We start from the raw sequence: 19,137 nt of genomic DNA, 5'->3' as shown, positions 1-19,137 counted from the left end.
AAGATGTGCTACAAAGCTGTAGTAATCAAGTAGACATTTGATTACACAGTTCTTCAAAGAAGACCTACAGATGGCCAATAGACACATGAAAAGATGCTCAACATCACTAATCATCAAGGAAGTGCAAATCAAAACCACAAGGGGATAGCACCTCATGCATGTCAGAATAGTATCAAAAAGAAAAGAAATAATTGTTGGCAAAGATGTGAGCAAAGGAACCCTTGTGCACTGTTGGGAATGTAAATTGTTACAGTCATTATGGAAAACAGTATGGGGGTTCCTTAAAAAATTAAAAATAGAAATGTCTTATCCAGAGGTGCCTGGCTGGCTCAGTCAGTAGGCATGTTACTCTTTTTTTTTTTTTTTTTTTTAAGATTTTTATTTATTTGTCAGAGAGAGAGAGCACAAGCAGGGGGAGCAGCAGAGGGAGAGGGAGAAACAGGCTCCTCACTGAGCAAGGAGCCCGATGTGGGACTCGATCCCAGGACCCTGGGATCATGACCTGAGCCGAAGGCAGACGCTTAATGACTGAGCCACCCAGGCATCCCAGTAGGCATGTTACTCTTGATCTCAGGGTTGTGAGTCTGAGCTCCATGCTGGGTGTAGGGATTACTTAAAAATCTTTCAGAAATATCCAATAATTCGACTATTGCATACTTACCCAAAGAAACGAAAACACTAATTCAAGAAGATATATGTACCCCATATGTTTATTGCAGTATTATTTACAATAGCCAAGATATGAAAGCAGCCCAAGTCTCCATTAATAGATGAATGGATAAAGAAGATGTGGTGTATACACACACACACACTGAAATATTATATAGCCACAAAAGGATGTGATTTTGCTATTTGTGACAACATGGATGGACCTAGAGGGTATTATGCTAAGCAAAATAAGTCAGAGAAAGACAAATGCCATATGATTTCACTCATATGTGGAATCTAAAAAAGAAAACAAAAAGCAGAAGCAGACCTATCAATACAGCAAACAAACTGAACGGTTGCCAGGGGAAAGAGGGGAGAAGGCATGAACGCAATGGGAGAGGGAGCTTGAGAGATACAGGCTTCCAACTACATAGTAAGTCACAGGACTAAAGCACAGCATATGGAGGATACTCCGTGATACTGTAAACGCATTGCACAGCGCGCAGCCTCGGATGGCGGATGGCGGCTACACTTGTGAGCTGACCAGAACATATAGAGAAGCTGAATCACTATGTTGCATACTTGAAACTAATGTAACCTTGTGTGTCAACTATACACAAACAAAAGAAAAATTTTTTAAAGATTGCTTTGGCCATTCAGGGTTCTTGTGTTTCTACACAAATTTTAGGATTGTTTGTTCTATTTCTGTGAAAAATGTCATTGGGATTTTGACAGGGATTGCATTGAATCTGTAGATTGCTTTAGTTTTAACATTTAACAATGTTAATTCTGGCCTTAACAATGTTAATTCTCCCAATCCATGAGCACAGAATATCTTTCCGTTTATTTGTGTCATCTTCGATTTCTTTCACGGTGTCTTCTAGTTTTCAATACACAGGTTTTTTGTCTCCTTGGTTAAATTTATTCTTAGATATTTCATTCTTTTGATGCAGTTGTAAATGGAATTGTTTCCTTAATTTCTCTGATAGTTCTTTATTGACCTGATAGTGTATAAAAATACAACTGATCTTTGCATATTGATTTTTATGTCCTGCAACTTTACTAAATTCATTTATTAGTTCTAATAGCTTTTTGGTGGAGTCTTTAGGGTTTTCTGTGTGTCATATGTCATCTGCAAATAGCAACAGTTACTTTTTCTTATCAGTTTGGATGCCTTTAACTTATTTTTCATACACACACACACACCCCACATTTTCCTTATTCATTCATCTATCTATGGACACTCTGGCTGCTTCCATAATTTGGCTATTGTAAAGTACTGTGATTACTGGATTGTAGGGTAGTTCTGTTTTTAACTTTTTGAAGAACCTCCGTACTGTTTTCCACAGTGGCTGCACCCAGTTTGCATTCCCACCAACGGTGCACAAGGGTTCTTTTTTCTCCACATCCTTGTCAACACTTGTTTTTTCTTATGTTTTTTATTTTTATTTTTATTTTTTATTTTATTTATATTAATCTGACAGGTGTGAGGTGAAATCTCATACAGTTTTTTTTTTTTCCGTTATAGTTTTGATTTGCATTTCCCTGATGAGTGTTGTTGAGTGTCTTTTCATGTGTCTGTTAGCCATCTGGATGTCTTCTTTGGAAAAGTATCTATTCATGTCTTCTGCCCATTTTTTAACTGGGTTATTTGTTTTTTGGGTGTTGAGTTTGATAAGTTTTCTATATATTTTGGATACTAGCCCTTTATCAGATATGTCATTTGCAAATAAGTTCTCCCATTGAATAGGTTGCTTTTTAGTGTCATTGATTGAATGTGTGCACTGTGCAGTATCTTTTTATTTTGATGTAGTCTGAATAGTTTATTTTCACTTTTTTCTTAAAGATTTTATTTATTTATTTGACAGAGAGAGAGACAGCAAGAGAGGGAACACAAGCAGGGGGAGTGGGAGAGGGAGAAGCAGGCTTCCCGCTGAGCAGGGAGCCGGATGCGGGGCTCGATCCCAGGACCCTGGGATCACGACCTGAGCCAGAGGCAGACGTTTAACGACTGAGCCACCCAGGCGCCCCACTATAAACTTCCCTCTTAAAACAACTTTTGCTGTATCTTAGAGGTTTTGGACTGTTGTTTTCATTTTCATTTGTTTGCATTTAGTTCTTCTTTGATTTCTTGGTTGACTCATTCATTGTTCAACTGCATGTTATTTAACCTCCATGTATTTATGATCTTTCCAGATTTTTTTCTTGTGGTTGATTTCTAGTTTCACGGCATTTTGGTGAGAAAAGACACATGGTACAGTTTTGATCTTTTTGAATTTGTTGAGGCTTGTTTTGTAACCAAATAGCCTAATATGTGATCTATTCTGGAGAATGTTCCATGTGCACTTGAAAAGAATGTGTATACTGCTGTTTTAGGATGGAATGTTCTGAACATATCTGTTAAACCCATCTGGTCTGGTATGTCATTCAAAACCACTGTTTCCTTGTTGATCTGTTTGGATGATCTGTCCATCAATGTAAGTGGTGTATTAAAGTTCTGACTATTATTATATTTGTTATTAACGGTATTATGTATTTGGGTGCTCTCAAGTTGGGTGTATAAGTATTTACAGTTGTTTTATCTTCTTGTTGGGTTGTCCCCTTTATTATTATTTATTATTATTATGTCCTTCTTTGTCTCTTTTACAGACTTTGTTTTAAAGTCTATTTTGTCTAAGTATTGTTACTTGACTTTTTTTTTTAAAGATTTTTTTTTTAAGATTTTTTTTATTTATTTGAGATAGAGAGAGAGAGTGAGCGAGAGAGCAGGAGCAGGGGGAGCAGAGGGAGAAGCAAACTCCCTGCTGAGCAGGGAGTCTGACATGGGGCTTGATCCCGGGACCCTGGGATCATGACTGAGCCGAAGGCAGACACTTAACCATCTGAGCCACTCAGGCGCTCCCTGTATTTGTTACCATTTTGTTACTTGTTTTGTGGTTTTTGTAGTTTTTCTCTGATCCTTCTTTTTCTCTTTCATGGTTTGCTGGGGTTTTTTAGTGATCTATTTGTATTCCTTACTCTTTATTTTTTGCATATCTATTACTGTTTTTTGAATTGTGGTTACCATTAGGTTTATATATAACATCTTCTGCATATAGCAGTCTATATTAAGCTGATGGTCACTTAATTTTATAGGCATTTTTTTTTTAGAGATTTTATTTATTTATTTGAGAGAGAGAATGAGAGAGAGAGAGCACATGAGAGGGGGGAGGGTCAGAGGGAGAAGCAGACCCCCTGCTGAGCAGGGAGCCCGATGCGGGACTCGATCCCGGGACTCCAGGATCATGACCTGAGCCGAAGGCAGTCGCTTAACCAACTGAGCCACCCAGGCGCCCTGATGGTCACTTAATTTTGAACTCATTCTTTACTCCTCTCCACATTTTGATACTTGTTATCATATTTTACATCATTTATTTCGTGCTCCTCTTGACTGATTTTTATAGGTATACTTAATTTTTTTGCTTTTGTGCTTCCTACTTTTCTTACTGTTACTTATAATTTTTGCTTTCTACTCAGAGTCCCCCTTAACATTTCTTGTAGGGCTCATTTAGTGGTTATGAATTCCTTTAATTTTTGTTTGTCTGGGAAACTCTTTATCTCTCTTTCTATTCTAATGATAGTTTTGCTGGATAGAGTGTTCTTGGCTGCAGAAATGTCCATTTCAGCACTTTGAAAACATTATGGCACTTTCTTCCATCCTGCAAATTTCTGCTGAAAAATCAGCTAATGGCCTTATGGGCTTTCCTTAGTATGTTATTGTCTTTTTTTTTTCTCTTGCAATCTTTAAAATTCTTTCATTATCACTTTCTTTTTCTTTGCTCAAATATATTTATTTATGATGATTTTATAAGTTTGTCATTAACCCATCTATATATTACTTGTCTCGTAGTACAGAGGTTAGTATTTTTTCTTACTTGTTTGTACTTATGTACTTTTAAAAAAATTTTATTTTGTTAGTCACCATATAGTACATCATTAGTTTTTGATATAGTGTTCCATGATTTATTGTTTTTGTATAACACCCAGTGCTCCATGCAGCACATGCCCTCCTTAATACCCATCCCCCCACCCCCCATCACCCTCCCCTATAAAATCTTCAGTTTGTTTCTGAGTCCATAATCTCTCATGGTTTGTCTCCCCCTCCGATTTCCCCCCCTTCATTTTCCCCTTCCTTCTCCTAATGTCCTCCACACTATTCCTTATGTTCCACAAATAAGTGAAACCATATGATAATTGACTTTCTCTGCTTGACTTATTTCGTTTAGCATAATCTCCTCCAGTCCCATCCATGTTGATGTAAAAGTTGGATATTCATCCCTTCTGATGGCTGAGTAATATTCCATTGTATATATGGACCACATCTTTATCCATTTGTCTGTTGAAAGGCATCTCGGCTCTTTCCACAGTTTGGCTATTTGTGGACATTGCTGCTATGAACATTGGGGTGCATATGGCCCTTCTTTTCACTACATCTGTGTCTTTGGGGTAAATACCCAGTAGTGCAATTGCTGGGTCATACGGTAGATCTATTTTTAATTTTTTGAGGCACCTCCACACTGTTTTCCAAAGTGGCCGTACCAACTTGCATTCCCACCAACAGTGTAAGAGGGTTCCTCTTTTTCCACAACCTCTCCAACATTTGTTGTTTCTTTCCCTGTCCATTTTTGCCATTCTGACTGGTATAAGGTGGTATGTCAATGTGGTTTTGATTTGAATTTCCCTGATGGCTAATGATGATGAACATTTTTTCATGTGTCTGTTAGCCATTTGTATGTCTTCTTCAGAGCAGTGTCTGTTCATGTCTTCTGTCCATTTTTTGACTTGATTATTTGTTTTTTGAGTGTTCAGTTTGAGAAGTTCTTTATAGATCTTGGATACCAGCCCTTTATCTGTAGTGTCATTTGCAAATATCTTCTCCCATTCTGTGGATTGCCTCTTTGTTTTGTTGACTGTTTCCTCTGCTGTGCAGAAGCTTTTTATCTTGATGAAGTCCCAAAAGTTCATTTTTGCTTTTGTTTCCCTTGCCTTTGGAGACATGTCATGAAAGAAGTTGCTGTGGCTGATATCGAAGAGGTTACTGCCTATGTTCTCCTCTAGGATTTTGATGGATTCCTGTCTCACATTGAGGTCTTTCATCCATTTTGAGTTTATCTTTGAGTATGGTGTTAGAGAATGGTCGAGTTTCATTCTTCTGTGTATAGCTGTCCAATTTTCCCAGCACCAATTCTTTTTTTTTTTTTTTTTAAGATTTTATTTATTTATTTGACAGAGAGAGACACAGTGAGAACAAGAACACAGCAGGGGGAGTGGGAGATGGAGAAGCAGCCTTCCCGCCGAGCAGGGAGCCCGATGCAGGGCTCGATCCCAGGACCCTGGGATCGTGACCTGAGTGAAAAGCAGACGCTTAACGACTGAGCCACCCAGGCGCCCCCCCCAGCACCAATTCTTGAAGAGACTGTCTTTTTTCCATTGCATATTTTTTCCTGCTTTGTCGAAGATTATTTGACCATAGAGTTGAGGGTCCATATCTGGGTTCTCTATTCTGTTCCATTGGTCTATATGTCTGTTTTTGTGCCAGTACCATGCTGTCTTGGTGATCACTGCTTTGTAATATAGCTTGAAATCAGGCAACGTGATGCCCCCAGCTTTGTTTTTCTTTTTCAACATTTCCTTGGTGATTTGGGGTCTTTTCTGATTCCATAGAAATTTTAGGATTGTTTGTTCTAGTACTTTGAAAAATGTCTTTGGAATTTTGATCGGGATGGCATTAAGGTATAGATTGCTCTGGGCAGCATAGACATTTTAACAATATTTATTCTGATCCATGAGCATGGAATATATTTCCATCTTTTTATGTCTTCATTTCTTTCATGAGTGTTCTGTAGTTCCTAGAGTATAGATCCTTTACCTCTTTGGTTAGGTTTATTCTGAGGGTCTTATGGGTTTTGGTGCTATTGTAAATGGAATCATTTCTCTGATTTCTCTTACTACGGGTTGCATTGTTAGTGTATAAGAAAGCGACTGATTTCTGTGCATTGATTTTTGTATCCTGCCACATTACTGAATTGCTGTATGAGTTCCAGTAATTTAGGGGTGGAGTCTTTTGGATTTTCCACATAATGTATCATGTCATCTGTGAAGAGAGAGTTTGATGACTTCTTTGCCAATTTGAATACCTTTTATTTCTTTTTGTTGTCTGATTGCTGTTGCTAGGACTTCTAGTACTATGTTGAACAATAGTGATGAGGGTGGGCTTCCTTGTCGTGTTCCTGATCTTAAGAGAAAGGCTCTCATCCTTTCCCCATTGAGGATGATATTTGCTGTGGGTTTTTCATAGATGGATTTTATGAAATTGAGGAATATTCCCTCTATCCCTATACTGTGGAGAGTTTTAATCAAGAAAGGATGCTGTATTTTGTCAAATGCTTTTTCTGTATCAATTGAGAGGACCATATGGTTCTTCTCCCTCCTCTTATTAATGTGTTCTATCACATTGATTGATTTGTAAATGTTGAACCACCCTTGCATCCCGGGGATAAATCCCACTTGATCGTGGTGAATGATACCTTTAATGTATTGTAATCCTATTAGCTGGGATTTTTTTGAGAATTTTGGAATCCATATTCATCAGGGATATCGGTCTGAAATTCCCCTTTTTGATGGGGTCTTTGCCTGGTTTGGGGATTAAGGTAATGCTGGCCTCATAGAATGAGTCTGGAAGCTTTCCTTCTGTTTCTATTTCTTTGAAACAGCTTCAATAGAATAGGTATTATTTCTTCTTTGAATGTTTGGTAGAATTCCCCAGGGAATCCATCAGACCCTGGACTCTTGTTTTTTGGGAGGTTTTTTGATCACTGCTTCAATCTTGTTACTGGTTATTGGCCTATTCATGTTGTCAATTTCTTCCCGTTTCAGTCCTGGCAGTTTATAGGTTTCCATGAAGGCATCTATTTCTTCCAGGTTGCATAATTTATTGGCATATAGTTGTTGACAATAATTTCTAATAATTGTTTCTATTTCCTTGGTGTTAGTCGTGATCTCTCCCCTTTCGTTCGTAATTTTATTAATTTGGGTCCTTTCTTTTCTTTTGGATAAATCTGGACAGTGGTTTATCAATCTTATTAATTCTTTCAAAGAACGAGCTTCTAGTTTCATTGATCTGATCTACTGTGTTTCTGGTTTCTAATTCATTGTTCTCTGCTCTAATCTTAATTATTTCTCTTCTAATGCATGGCTTAGGCATCGTTTGTTGCTTTTTCTCCAGTTCTTTAAGGTGTAAAGTTAGTTGGTGAATTTGGGATTTTTCTATTTTTTTGAGTGAGGCTTGGATGGCTATGTATTTCTCCCTTAGGACTGCCTTTGCAGTATCCCACAGGTTTTGGACCAATGTGTTTTCGTTCTCATTGATTTCCATGAATTGTTTAAGTTCTTCTTTGATTTCCTGATCAACCCAAACATTCTTGAATAGAGTGGTCTTTAGCTTCCAAGTGTTTGAATTTCTGCCAAATTTTTTCTTGTGATTGAGTTCCAGTTTTAAAGCATTATGGTCTGAGAAAATACAGGGAATAATCTCAATCTTTTGGTATCGGTTGAGACCTGATTTGTGACCTAGTATGTGGTCTATTCTGGAGAAAGTTCCATGTGCGCTCGAGAAGAATGAGTATTCTGTTGTTTTAGAATGTTCTGTATATATCTATGAGGTCCATCTGGTCCAGTGTGTCATTCAAAGCTCTTGTTTCTTTGTTGATTTTCTGCTTAGATGATCTGTCCATTCCTGAGAGTGGAATATTGAAGTCTCCTACAATTAATATATTGTTTTCAATATGACTCTTTATTTTGGTTAACAGTTGGCTTGTGTAGATGGCTGCTCCCATGTTGGGGGCATAGATATTTACAATTGTTAGATATTCTTGTTGAATAGTCCCTTTAAGAATGATATAGTGTCCTTCTGTGTCTCTAACTACAGTCTTTAGTTTAAAATCTAATTTGTCTGATATAAGAATTGCTACCCCAGCTTTATTTTGAGGTCCATTGGCATGGAAGATGGATCTCCATCGCTTCGCTTTCAGTCTGGATGTACCTTTAGGTTCAAAATGAGTCTCTTGTAGACAGCATATGGATGGGTCCTGTCTTTTTATCCAATCTGCAACCCTGTGCCGTTTTATGGGAGCAGTTAGCCTTTCACTTTGGGGGTGATTATTGAAAGATACGAATTAATTGTCATCATATTGTCTGTGAGGTCCTTGTTTCTATAGATTGTCCCTGTAAATTTCTGTTGTAGATCACTCTTGGGGTCTTTCTCCTTTTATAGAGCAACCCCCCCCTTCATATTTCTTGCAGGGCCAGCTTAGTGGTTACATATTCTTTCAGTTTCTGCTGGTTTTGGAAGCTCTGCATCTCTCCATCCATTCTAAATGACAGCATTGCCAGATAAAGTATTCTTGGCTGCATGTTCTTCTCGTTTAGTACCCTGAATATGTCTTGCCAGGCCTTTCTGGTTTGCCAGGTCTCTGTGGGTAGGTCTGACATTATTCTGATGTTCCTCCTTCTGTATGTAAGGAATCTCTTCCCCCTAACTGCCCTTAAGATGATTTCCTTGGTTCTAAGATTTACACGTTTTACTATTACATGCTGGGGTGTTCGTCTGTTTTCCTTGATCTTGGGAGGGGTCCTCTCTGCCTCTAGGATGCGAATGTTTGTTTCATTACCCAGATTAGGGAAGTTCTCAGCTGCAATTTGCTCAAATATATCTTCTAGTACTCTCTCTCTCCCCACCCCCACAGGGATCCCAATAATTCTGACATTGGAACATTTCATGGCGTCACTTATGTCTCTAATTCTGTTTTCATGGATTTTGAGCTTTTTCTCCCAGGCCTCCTCTTTTTTCCTCCTTTTCTATCAATTGGTCTTCTAGATCACTAATTCGTTCTTCTGTCTCATTTACCCTAGCTGTTAGAGTATCCAGATTTAGATTGGATCTCATTGGTAGCATTTTTAAGTTCTGCCAATTCAGCTTTCATTTCTGCTCTTAGAGACTCTATGTTGCCATTAATCGATTTCTCCATTCTAGCTATTGTCTTCATAACTGTTACCCTGAAGTCCATTTCCGACATCTTGGTTATATCTGTATCCATTTGTAAATCTGTGGCAGAAGGTACAGTCTCTGAGTCTTTCCTGTTTTGGGAGTTCCTCCTCTTAGTTATTCTGTTGATGGGTGTTTGAGGGAATGTATAGAGTCCAAATTATTGACCACAACCCAAGCAAGATGCACCTGTTTTCTAGGGACCTTAGGGTTGTCGGCCTCTTGTTCTCCCAGCCTGTCTTCTGGGGGAGGGTCCTGCTGCACTGTTACTCAGGCAACCCTTTTTGGGCAGAGTTGCCCTGCCCCCTGTTGGTGGGGAGGGATGGGCTCAGTGAAAACCGATTTTTTGGGGCTTTTGTTCTCTGGCGGCTTTCCCTGGCAGCTTTTTGTGTCTCTTCCAAGAGTCAGAGCAGAAGAGACCGTTTCCAACCCTCTGCCTCAGAGCAGAGAGTTCGCAGTCTATTCTTCAGTGAGCTCTCCAGGTCACAGGATCTCTGTTTCTGTCTGTGCTGCTATAAACTGCAACATTCTGGGTTGTGTGCCCCTCCGCAGTGCTCCCAGTCCTCACCTCCAGTTCAGGGTTTGGGGGCACGTCTCTGCCCTTTGTGCTTCTAAAACCGCTGGCCATCCCCAGTTTGCATGCATGGCCCCACCGCTCCAGGTTTCAGTCTGGGGGGCTGCTCTAAACTCCTTTCCCTGCTGCTACTGTTCTGTGAGTCTGTGCCCTGTCCCCAGCATGAGAGGCTATCGCTCACCGGGGTGTAGGATCCCCATGGCTCCCTCCCCATTCTGTTTATCTTCAGATATGTGCCCGCAGAATCACGGCTCCCTGCTTCATACCTTGAAACCAATTGCCTGCGATATTCTGTTTGTAGAGATCCAGATGTATCTTCTTACATCTCAGGCTGATTTCATGGGTGTTCAGAGTGGTCTGGTAGATAGCCAACTCAATTCAGGGGACTGGTTGGAACAGGGTCCCCTACTCCTCCGCCATCTTTTCCCTTCACCTCTTTTTTTGTTGTTGTTGCCATTTTAATTGCTGTTGTGTCTTGGTGTGAACCTCCTTGGGTTGAATTTGTTGGGGGGATCTCTGTGCCTCCTGAATCTGGATCTGTGTTTCCCTTCCCAGATTCAAGAAGTTTGTAGCTCTTATTTTTTCAAATACCTTTTCTGGCCCCCTTTCTCTTCTCCTTCTGGGACCCCTATAATGGAATATTAGGATATTTTACATTGTCACAGAGTTCCTTTAACCTATCCTCATTTTCTAAATTCTTTTTTCTTTTTGTTGTTTAATTTGGTTGCCTTCTACTACCCTGTCTTCCAGATCATGAATCTGTGCCGCATCCTTTAATCTATTGTTGATTCCCTCTAGTGTATTTTTCTTTTTTTTTTTTTTTTAAAGATTTTATTTATTTATTTATTTGAGAGAGAGAGAATGAGAGAGAGAGAGAGTGCACACATGAGAGGGGGGAGGGTCAGAGGGAGAAGCAGACCCCCCGCCGAGCAGGGAGCCCGATGCGGGACTCGATCCCGGGACTCCAGGACCACGACCCGAGCCGAAGGCAGTCGCTTAACCAACTGAGCCACCCAGGCGTCCCTCTAGTGTATTTTTCATTTTACTTATTGTATTCTTCAGCTCTGATTGGTTCTTTTTATATTTTTTGTTTCTTTGTTGAAGTTCTCACTGAGTTCATCCACTCTTCTCTCAAGTCTGATGGGCATCTTTATGACCATTACTTTGAAATCTTTATTAGGTAGATTGGGTATCTAGTTTTGTTTTGTTCTCTTTTGAGGTTTTGTCTTATTTTTTCATTTGGAACCTATTCCTGTCTCCTCACTTTGTCACTGTGTGTTTGTTTCTGTGTATTAGGTAGGTCAGCTACATTCCTGGTCTTGAAGGTAGTGGCCTTATGTAGAAGGCAGCCTGTGGTACCTCAGGTAACTCAGTCCTCCTTGTCACTAGAACCAGGCGCTCCAGGGTTGCCCATGTGTGGACTGTGTGTGTCCTCCTGTTGTGACTTGGCTGCAACTGCTGTGGACATGCTGGTGGGTAGGGCTGGCTTCCAGAACAGCCTGCTGAGAGGCCTTGTGGTAGCTGCTTGTGTGTGCTGTTGGGTGAGGTTAGTCTCCTGTGCAGCTCCCTGAGAGTCCTTGCCCCAGTTCTTGCTGATATGTTTGTGGGCAGGGCTGCCTCCCCCTCCCTGCTGGTCCTGGCAAGGGCTGTCTCACATGTGTATTAGGTAGTAGTCACTCCAGAAGGATGCTGGTCTCACCCAGAGCTGTCAGTTGGCCGTGGCTGGGCAGGAGCTCCTTTGGAGGGGCACTTTGCCAGGGTGAGTGGGATTGGTCTGGCGGGAAATGTTGGGGTGGGGTGAGTGGCACTAGCTAGGTAGATGTAGAGTGTTGTTAGGACTGGCTCCCATCAGCACTGGAGAAGTTAGGTTGAAGGAGGGCAAGAAAAATGGTGTGTACCTGCACTTCCATCTCTGGAGAAAGTTCTTATAGATCTCTGCCCCTTTGGCACATGCCTTATGGTCAATCCATCTCCTTCACATATAACCCAGGTGCTTTTAAAACTGCTGCCTCTGTGATGGGTCTTGGAGTGGGTGATATCGTGTGTTTGCCCTTTAAGAGTGGAGTCTCAGTTTCCTATATCCTTCTAAGTCTCCCAGAATTTAGCCCTGCTGATTTTCAAAGCCAGAGATTATGGGGGCTTTTCTTCCCAGTGCAGATGCCCAGGGCAGGGTGTGCTGGATGTGGAGCTTGATCCCCTCATTCCTCAGGGAGGATCTTTGTACCTGTGATAATCCTCCTGTTTGTGGTTCCCTACCTGTGGGTCACCATACTGGGAGTTTTGGTTCCTAACCACATCTCTGCCCTCCTACCTTCTTGATCTGGCTTTCTCTGTATGTCTTTAGCTGTGGAAGAGCTGTTCTGCCGGTCTTCGTGTCATTTTCAGAGTTGCACTATATTTAGCTGTAGCCTTGATGTGTCTATGGGAGGAAGTGAGCTCAGGATCCTCTTACTCTGCCATCTTTTCAAGATCCCCCCTTGTAGTCTCTAACTTTTGACACTTATAATGTGGCTTCGTGTGGGTCTCTTTGGGCTCCTCCTATTTGGAACTCTGGGCTTCTGTCTAGATGTCTGTTTCCTCCCCCAGGTCAGAGAAGTTTTCAGCCATTATTTCTTCATATATGTTTTCTAGGCATACCCCACCCCCCACCGTCTCTTATCTCCTTCTGAGAGCTCTGTAAGGCATATATTGATTTTCTTATTGATTCCTCTAAGTCCCTTAAGCTATATTCACTTTTTTAAAAATCTTTTTTCTTTTTGCTACTCTGATTCAATGAGTTCCACTGTCCTGTCTTTGAGCCTACTGATCCTTTCTTTTGCTTCATCTAACCTCCTGTTGAAGCCTTCTATTGTACTATTTTTTTTTTTTTTTTTTTTCTTTTTTTTTTTTTTTTTTAAGAAAGGGAGAGGGTTGGAGAGGAGCAGAGGGAGAGGGAAAGAGAGAATCCTAAGCAGGCTCCACACCCAGTGTAGAGCCAGACACGGGGCTCAATCCCACAATCCTGAGATCATGACCCAAGCAAAATCAAGAGTTGACTCTTAACTGACTGAGCCACCCAGGTGCCCCTCTCTTGTACCTTTTTAGTTATTGTATTCTTCAGGTCTGTGACTTCTGTTTGGTACTTTGTTATATTTTCTCTTTGTTGAAATTTTAACTTTGTTCATTCATTATTTTGAGCTTGGTGGGCATCTTTATGACCATTATTTTTAACTCTTTACAAGGTAAATCCCTTATCTCCATTTCATTATGGTCTTATTCTGAGGTTTTATCTTGTTCTTTCTTTGGGAATGTATTCTTCTTTTTCTTCATTTTCCTTTATTCTCTGTGTTAGTTTCTATGCATTAGATAACACAGCCACCTCTTTCAGTTTTGAAGGAGTGGTCTTGTGTAGGAGATGATCCTTATTGTTTAACCCTACCCTAGCTCTTGGGTGTGTCTTGAACCTTTGTGATTGCCCAAGCCGCCTACTTTATTATCAGTGACTCCTAGTAGTTGAAGTGTGCCAAGACCTATCAGTGTCCCAAAGGGGAGGATCTTGGTCAGCACCTAAATTCAGGCTGATTGGAAGCCAGACCCTCATACAGTAGCTTTCAAAGTATGCAAATATACCGTTTTCAGGGGAATACTGGGAAATGGGCGTTTCTGTCTGCTCCCTCTGCACTGAGTCCTGGGATGATAGCCAGTTAAAAGCTTTTTTTTTTCCCCCTACTGTCCCATTGAACCTGTGAACAGCAGCCCCACCAGCCACCACAGTCAGGCTATCATGGGACTTATGTTCTGAGTGGCAGCCGTAAATGCTGGAGCACCAGATGTATATACACATTCCTTTCTCAAAGACACCAGTGACCTGGGGTGGGACAGAGGGAGAATGAAAATATGGTGCCCACTGGACCCCCTTCCTGCAAAAGATGGTAGTTGGCCTCTAGATGTGTGTTTAATTGGAAGCCAGCCCCCCAGGCCACAGCTATAAAGAAGCTAATTGGCCTCTCACAGTACGGACCGGGGGTGTGTTTCAGGCTTCTGTCTGTGCTGTGCCCTGAGGGTGGTAGCTAAGAACTGTTTCTGGGATTATTGTTAAAGCCCTATGGGACCTGTGAATGTAGCCCTGCTGGCCACCGGAGCCAGGTGGTCAAGCGGTGTCTCCCAGGGAGTAGTTACAAAAACGGGGCACCAGATGTGTGCACGAGCTCCTTTTTAGGAGATACTGGTGACTTGGAGCTAGGCAGAGGGAGAGTGTGAAGATAGTACTGCCCTCTCGAGGTCTCTGGTGAGGACTGTCGTTGGCGCTTACCTTAGATGCATGTTTGATTAGAAGCCAGCCCCTCAGGCCACAGCTATAAAGCTAAGCTAATAGACCTCTCACAGAAAGGCTGGGGGTGTGTTTGTTTGCTGTCCCCATGCTGTGCCCCAGGAGGTAGCTAGTGAAGAACTCTTTCTGCATTTGTTACAATATGGGACCTGTGAATGTAAGCCCTGCTGGCCACCGGAGCCAGGTGACCAGGGATGTCCTCTGGACAGAAGCCACGCAAACCAGATATGTGCATAAGCTCCTTCCTGGGAGATGTCGGTAACCTGGAGGGGGGCAGGCGGAGGGGGGCAGGAACAGTGCCCACAGGTCTCTAGATGTGTTAGATTAGAAGCCTGTCCTTCAGGCTGAAGCTTTAAGATAAGCAAGCAGGCCCCCTTCACACGAAGCCTGTGGCTGAGTTTCAGTTGGCTGGCTCCGCGCTATGTCCTGGGGGCAATAGCCAGTTAAGAACCGTTTCTGCTTTTGCTGCAGTCCCCTGGGATCCCCAGATGTAAGCCACTTGTGCCACGTGACCAAGGGGTGTCCCCTGGGTGGCAGCTGCTGCAAAAACTGGGGCACCAGACATAAAGCAGGGCACCAGATGTGTGCACAAGCTCCCTTCTGGGAGAGAGTGGTGGCTGGGAGTGCGGCAGAGGGAGAGCGCAAGATGGCGCCTGCCAGGCCTCAGACTTCCGAGTATTTAAGTAGGTCCTTCGGGTTTTAAATTGGATGCCTGCCCCTCAGGCTGAAGCTTTAAGATAAGCAACTAGGCCTCTCTCACAAAATGGTCACTTTTCAGTCAGCTTCATCTGCTCTGGGCCCTGGAGTGGATGAGTCCACGTCAGCCCTTTAAGAAGCTGTTTCTCGGATTGCTATAACCATGTGGGTCTCGTGGAAGCAAGCCCCTTTGGCTTTCAAAGCTAGTTGTTTTGGGGGCTCATCTCTGAGGGGCAGGTCTTAAAAGTTGGGGTGCCAGATGGAGGGTTTAAACCCTTCACCCTTTAGGGAGAAGCTCAGGGTCATGAGTTCCCTCCCGATCGTGAGTTGCTGCACCAGAGGTGAGGTTTATGCTGAGGTGTGGAAAAACGGAGCTGGGTGGCTTGCTTTGTTGATAGATCTAGATTAAAGAGTATTTTTAGGACTAGAATGGGAATTAGCACACTATGGCCCATTGCCTATTTTTGTATGGTTTCAACCTAAGAATGGTTGGGATAGAATGCCACAAAGACCCAGCCCACAAAACTTAAAATGTTTATTACCTGGACTTCTACAGAGAAGTTTGCTAACTCCTGATACAAAGCAATGTGTATTAAAGCACCGCTGGGTGAAATGTGTACCTGTGAAATAGTAGGTTTGGATTATGACAGTGGTTTGTCTTTTTGGGGTGGGAAGTCACAGATCTGAGTTGTAAAACTGAGCTCTGCCCTAAAAATGCACATATACCAGATTGTGCCTATGCCAGTTCCAGCCACGAGGGCCCCCAGGTTAAGAATCTTTGCACTGTAATATTTATTAGCCCTGCTTAAGCTGCCAGAATTAGGGCCCCTGGCCATATGATCTTGCTTAACCTAATTACCTCCTTAAAAGCCCTATCTCCAGGTTGTCACTTTGGGGATTAGGCTTCAACCTCTTAATTTGTATGTGTGTGCAACACAATTCGGTCTGTAATACAGATCCTGCCTCTTTAATCTCTGTGAGGAAGCATGCTTTCTGAAGGTGGTTTGCTCCTGAATCCTGTGTACTACTTCTGTGCTAAGGAGTATTTGTTGCATTGACGAATGCTGGCCATCAGACTGACGCACAAGAAAATCCACGGAATATAAGATTCTAATTAAGTGTCACATTAAAATACTAGAGCATTTCTGAGGAGAAACTAAGAATAATCAAGGAAAGCTTTTGTTCCTTCCTAAATGAGAGAACTTCCTGTTCTTTTTTTTTTTTTAAGATTTTATTTATTTGCGAGAGAGAATGAGAGACAGAGAGCATGAGAGGGAGGAGGGTCAGAGGGAGAAGCAGACTCCCTGCCGAGCAGGGAGCCCGATGCGGGACTCGATCCCGGGACTCCAGGATCATGACCTGAGCCAAAGGCAGTCGCTTAACCGACTGAGCCACCCAGGCGCCCGAGAACTTCCTGTTCTTAAAACTACTTGCGTGTAAGGCCTTGCTGGCATTAGGACATCTAGAGTCTGAGAGTGGAATCCAAAGCGGAAATGGCTGACAGATTCTGGAGAATCAGGAGGAGCAGGTGAAATCTGGAGCCTTAAAATGACAAACTATATGTTTAAGAACTGGCTGGAAAAACAGTTCATAATCTTGGCAGAAAAGAAAATGGTACATTATGTCATTTTATCTGGGCTAGAGACAAAGAGGATCTAACATTTACTTTAACAGAGTGCTCATGAAGTTGTTTTGAACAGTAGTGACTATTGCAAAGAATCTAAGGGATGAAATTTGGGGAAATTTGCCACAAGCTGCCAGTGAAAAGAGTGGAAAGACTCTACTCACAAAATGGCTCCTGTAAAACCAGGTCGGGGGTTTCTGTTTGGGGAGGGGCATGGTTACACGACAATGCTATCTATTTGGCTGTGTAGGAATTTTTGTCCTGAGCTGTGAATTTAGTTCAAAGCCAAAAACTGAAGGGCCGGGATAACCCCCACTATTACCCTCCATTCAGAGGAAGATCTGATAAAAACTTGAGGGGTTTTGTGTCTAGTTTAAGAACTTCCACCCTTCACCATTTGAGTTTGCCTTTCAAGAGTCATTATGAAATGGGACCATTTACATCAAAATCATAGTTCTGATTCTGGTTCTTCCTTTCAGCAAAATGAGGTAGCTTTACATTTAGAGGACTGTGGTAACACATATAGTATTTGGTGTTTAGGCTTAGATTAATACAGGCTAATGCAATTTTGTAGTTTCAATAAAAGGGTTTTTTAACCTAGTAATATAATAGCCTAACGAAGTAAGTAACAAACATCAGAAATATAACTAGCAATTTTTGAGTTTTTTTAAAAAGTTATTTGAGGGAGGGAGGGAGGGAGGGAGGGAGGGAGGGGGCTGAGGGAGAGGGACAGGGAATCCGGGCAGACTCCGAGCTGAGCCCGACTTGGGACTTGATCCCATGACCTGAGCCACCTGAGCTGAAACCAAGAGTCGGATATTCAACCACCTGCACAACTCCGGTGCCTCAGCAATTTCTTTTTTAAGCTAAATTTTACAAATCATTTATTGCTTCAACAAGAGAATGGACACCAGGATGCTTTGCATTTAAAAACTTATCTGAACTAGTATGAGTCCCTTTTATTCTTTATTGTTTTATTTTCCAAGTTTTGGCACCCAAACTTGGCAAACATCATGGAGATCTGTACAGACATGCATATACATATATACACACACATATTTAAGTTTAAAGCCTCAGTTCCTCATTAAACCTTGTACTCAGGCTCCTGTTAAAAAGAGGGAAAGGGGTGAGAAGAATCAGGGAAAACATGAAAAAATCCCAATTGACAACTTCCTTATTGTTACGAATTAAAGCTGGCATTTTAAGGCAAAATCCATCACCTTACTAAAACTTCCACTAAGCTACAGCCTCAGATATTTCTAAGAAAATAAATAAACAGCCCCCCTACACACTTCAATGTGGTTTTATGACAAGCTAGCTGAGGATTTTTGTTGTTTCAGGTAAAACAGTTAATATTTCAGTGATTAAAATTTCAGATGTTAAAAACTAACTACAAGCAAGGTCATCATTATACTCTGCAGCTGAATTCTTCTACAGACACTTGTCTTTAAATTACTATGCAAATCCAAGACAGTAACATTCAGGCTTTATAATTAAAATACTAATGTTTGGTGACTAAAGAGTAAACATGATTAGTTTACTCTAGGTCGTTTGATTTTATTTTTCTCTGTAGGAGCTTTCCTCTTCTGTGATAATCCAGGCCCAGGTTCCTTATTATTCGGAAGAAATGAAATCGCTTCTGGTAGACAGTAATTTTCTACTCGAGGAGGGGATTCCTATAAAAGGGAAAAAAAACATTGTTCATTTTTCCTTGACTGTGCTTTTTAACCAGAAAAAAACTTAAAATTTGTCTTTTAAGGTATGCTACTTAGCACTTATCACATTTAGGGAACAGAACCTGTGTGACAAAAATCTCACCTTTTATCAGAAAAATAAATTTATAGCTCAGGTGGAATGGGGCCAGCTCAGATCTTGATAATGGTTTCATTTGTAAGGTATGGTTAAGAAGTGAGTGTCAATTTTTAAATTTTTTTATTTAATCTTTAAACATGTGAGATAGGTGTTTTTTATTCCTTATTTTACAGATAAGATTAAAAAAAGTTAACATTATATAATTAGCCGGTGTCAAAGCCAAAATTCATACATTGCCTCTAAAACCCTTGCAATTCTCTTCCTCACAACCATATTCCAACCCAAAATGACCTTTCCCTCCTTATTAAAAGTGTGATAAAACTTAATTTTCTAGCAAGATGGCATGAAAACATGAAAATGAATCACCATAAAATACTGAGTAAGTGCCTTTT

The 19,137-nt window shown here is 41.3% G+C and overlaps 1 protein-coding gene across 2 annotated transcripts in view; it reads right to left on the bottom strand.

The window, feature by feature from the left end:
- Positions 1-17,895: 17,895 nt before the first annotated feature.
- TOPBP1 (DNA topoisomerase II binding protein 1) overlaps positions 17,896-19,137 on the bottom strand; it is a 77,188-nt gene continuing 75,946 nt past the window's right edge. For both annotated transcript variants that reach the window (XM_044920434.1, XM_044920436.1), the window contains one exon: positions 17,896-18,609. In XM_044920434.1, the coding sequence (XP_044776369.1) occupies positions 18,466-18,609 (144 nt within the window). In that variant the 3' untranslated portion in view covers positions 17,896-18,465. The remainder of the gene's footprint in view (positions 18,610-19,137) is intronic.

Source organism: Neomonachus schauinslandi, chromosome 1, assembly GCF_002201575.2.
Source record: "Neomonachus schauinslandi chromosome 1, ASM220157v2, whole genome shotgun sequence".
NCBI classification, from domain to species: Eukaryota; Metazoa; Chordata; class Mammalia; order Carnivora; family Phocidae; genus Neomonachus; species Neomonachus schauinslandi.
The sequence above is the reverse complement of the archived record's forward strand: the minus strand, read 5'-3'. Positions and strand labels throughout refer to the sequence as shown.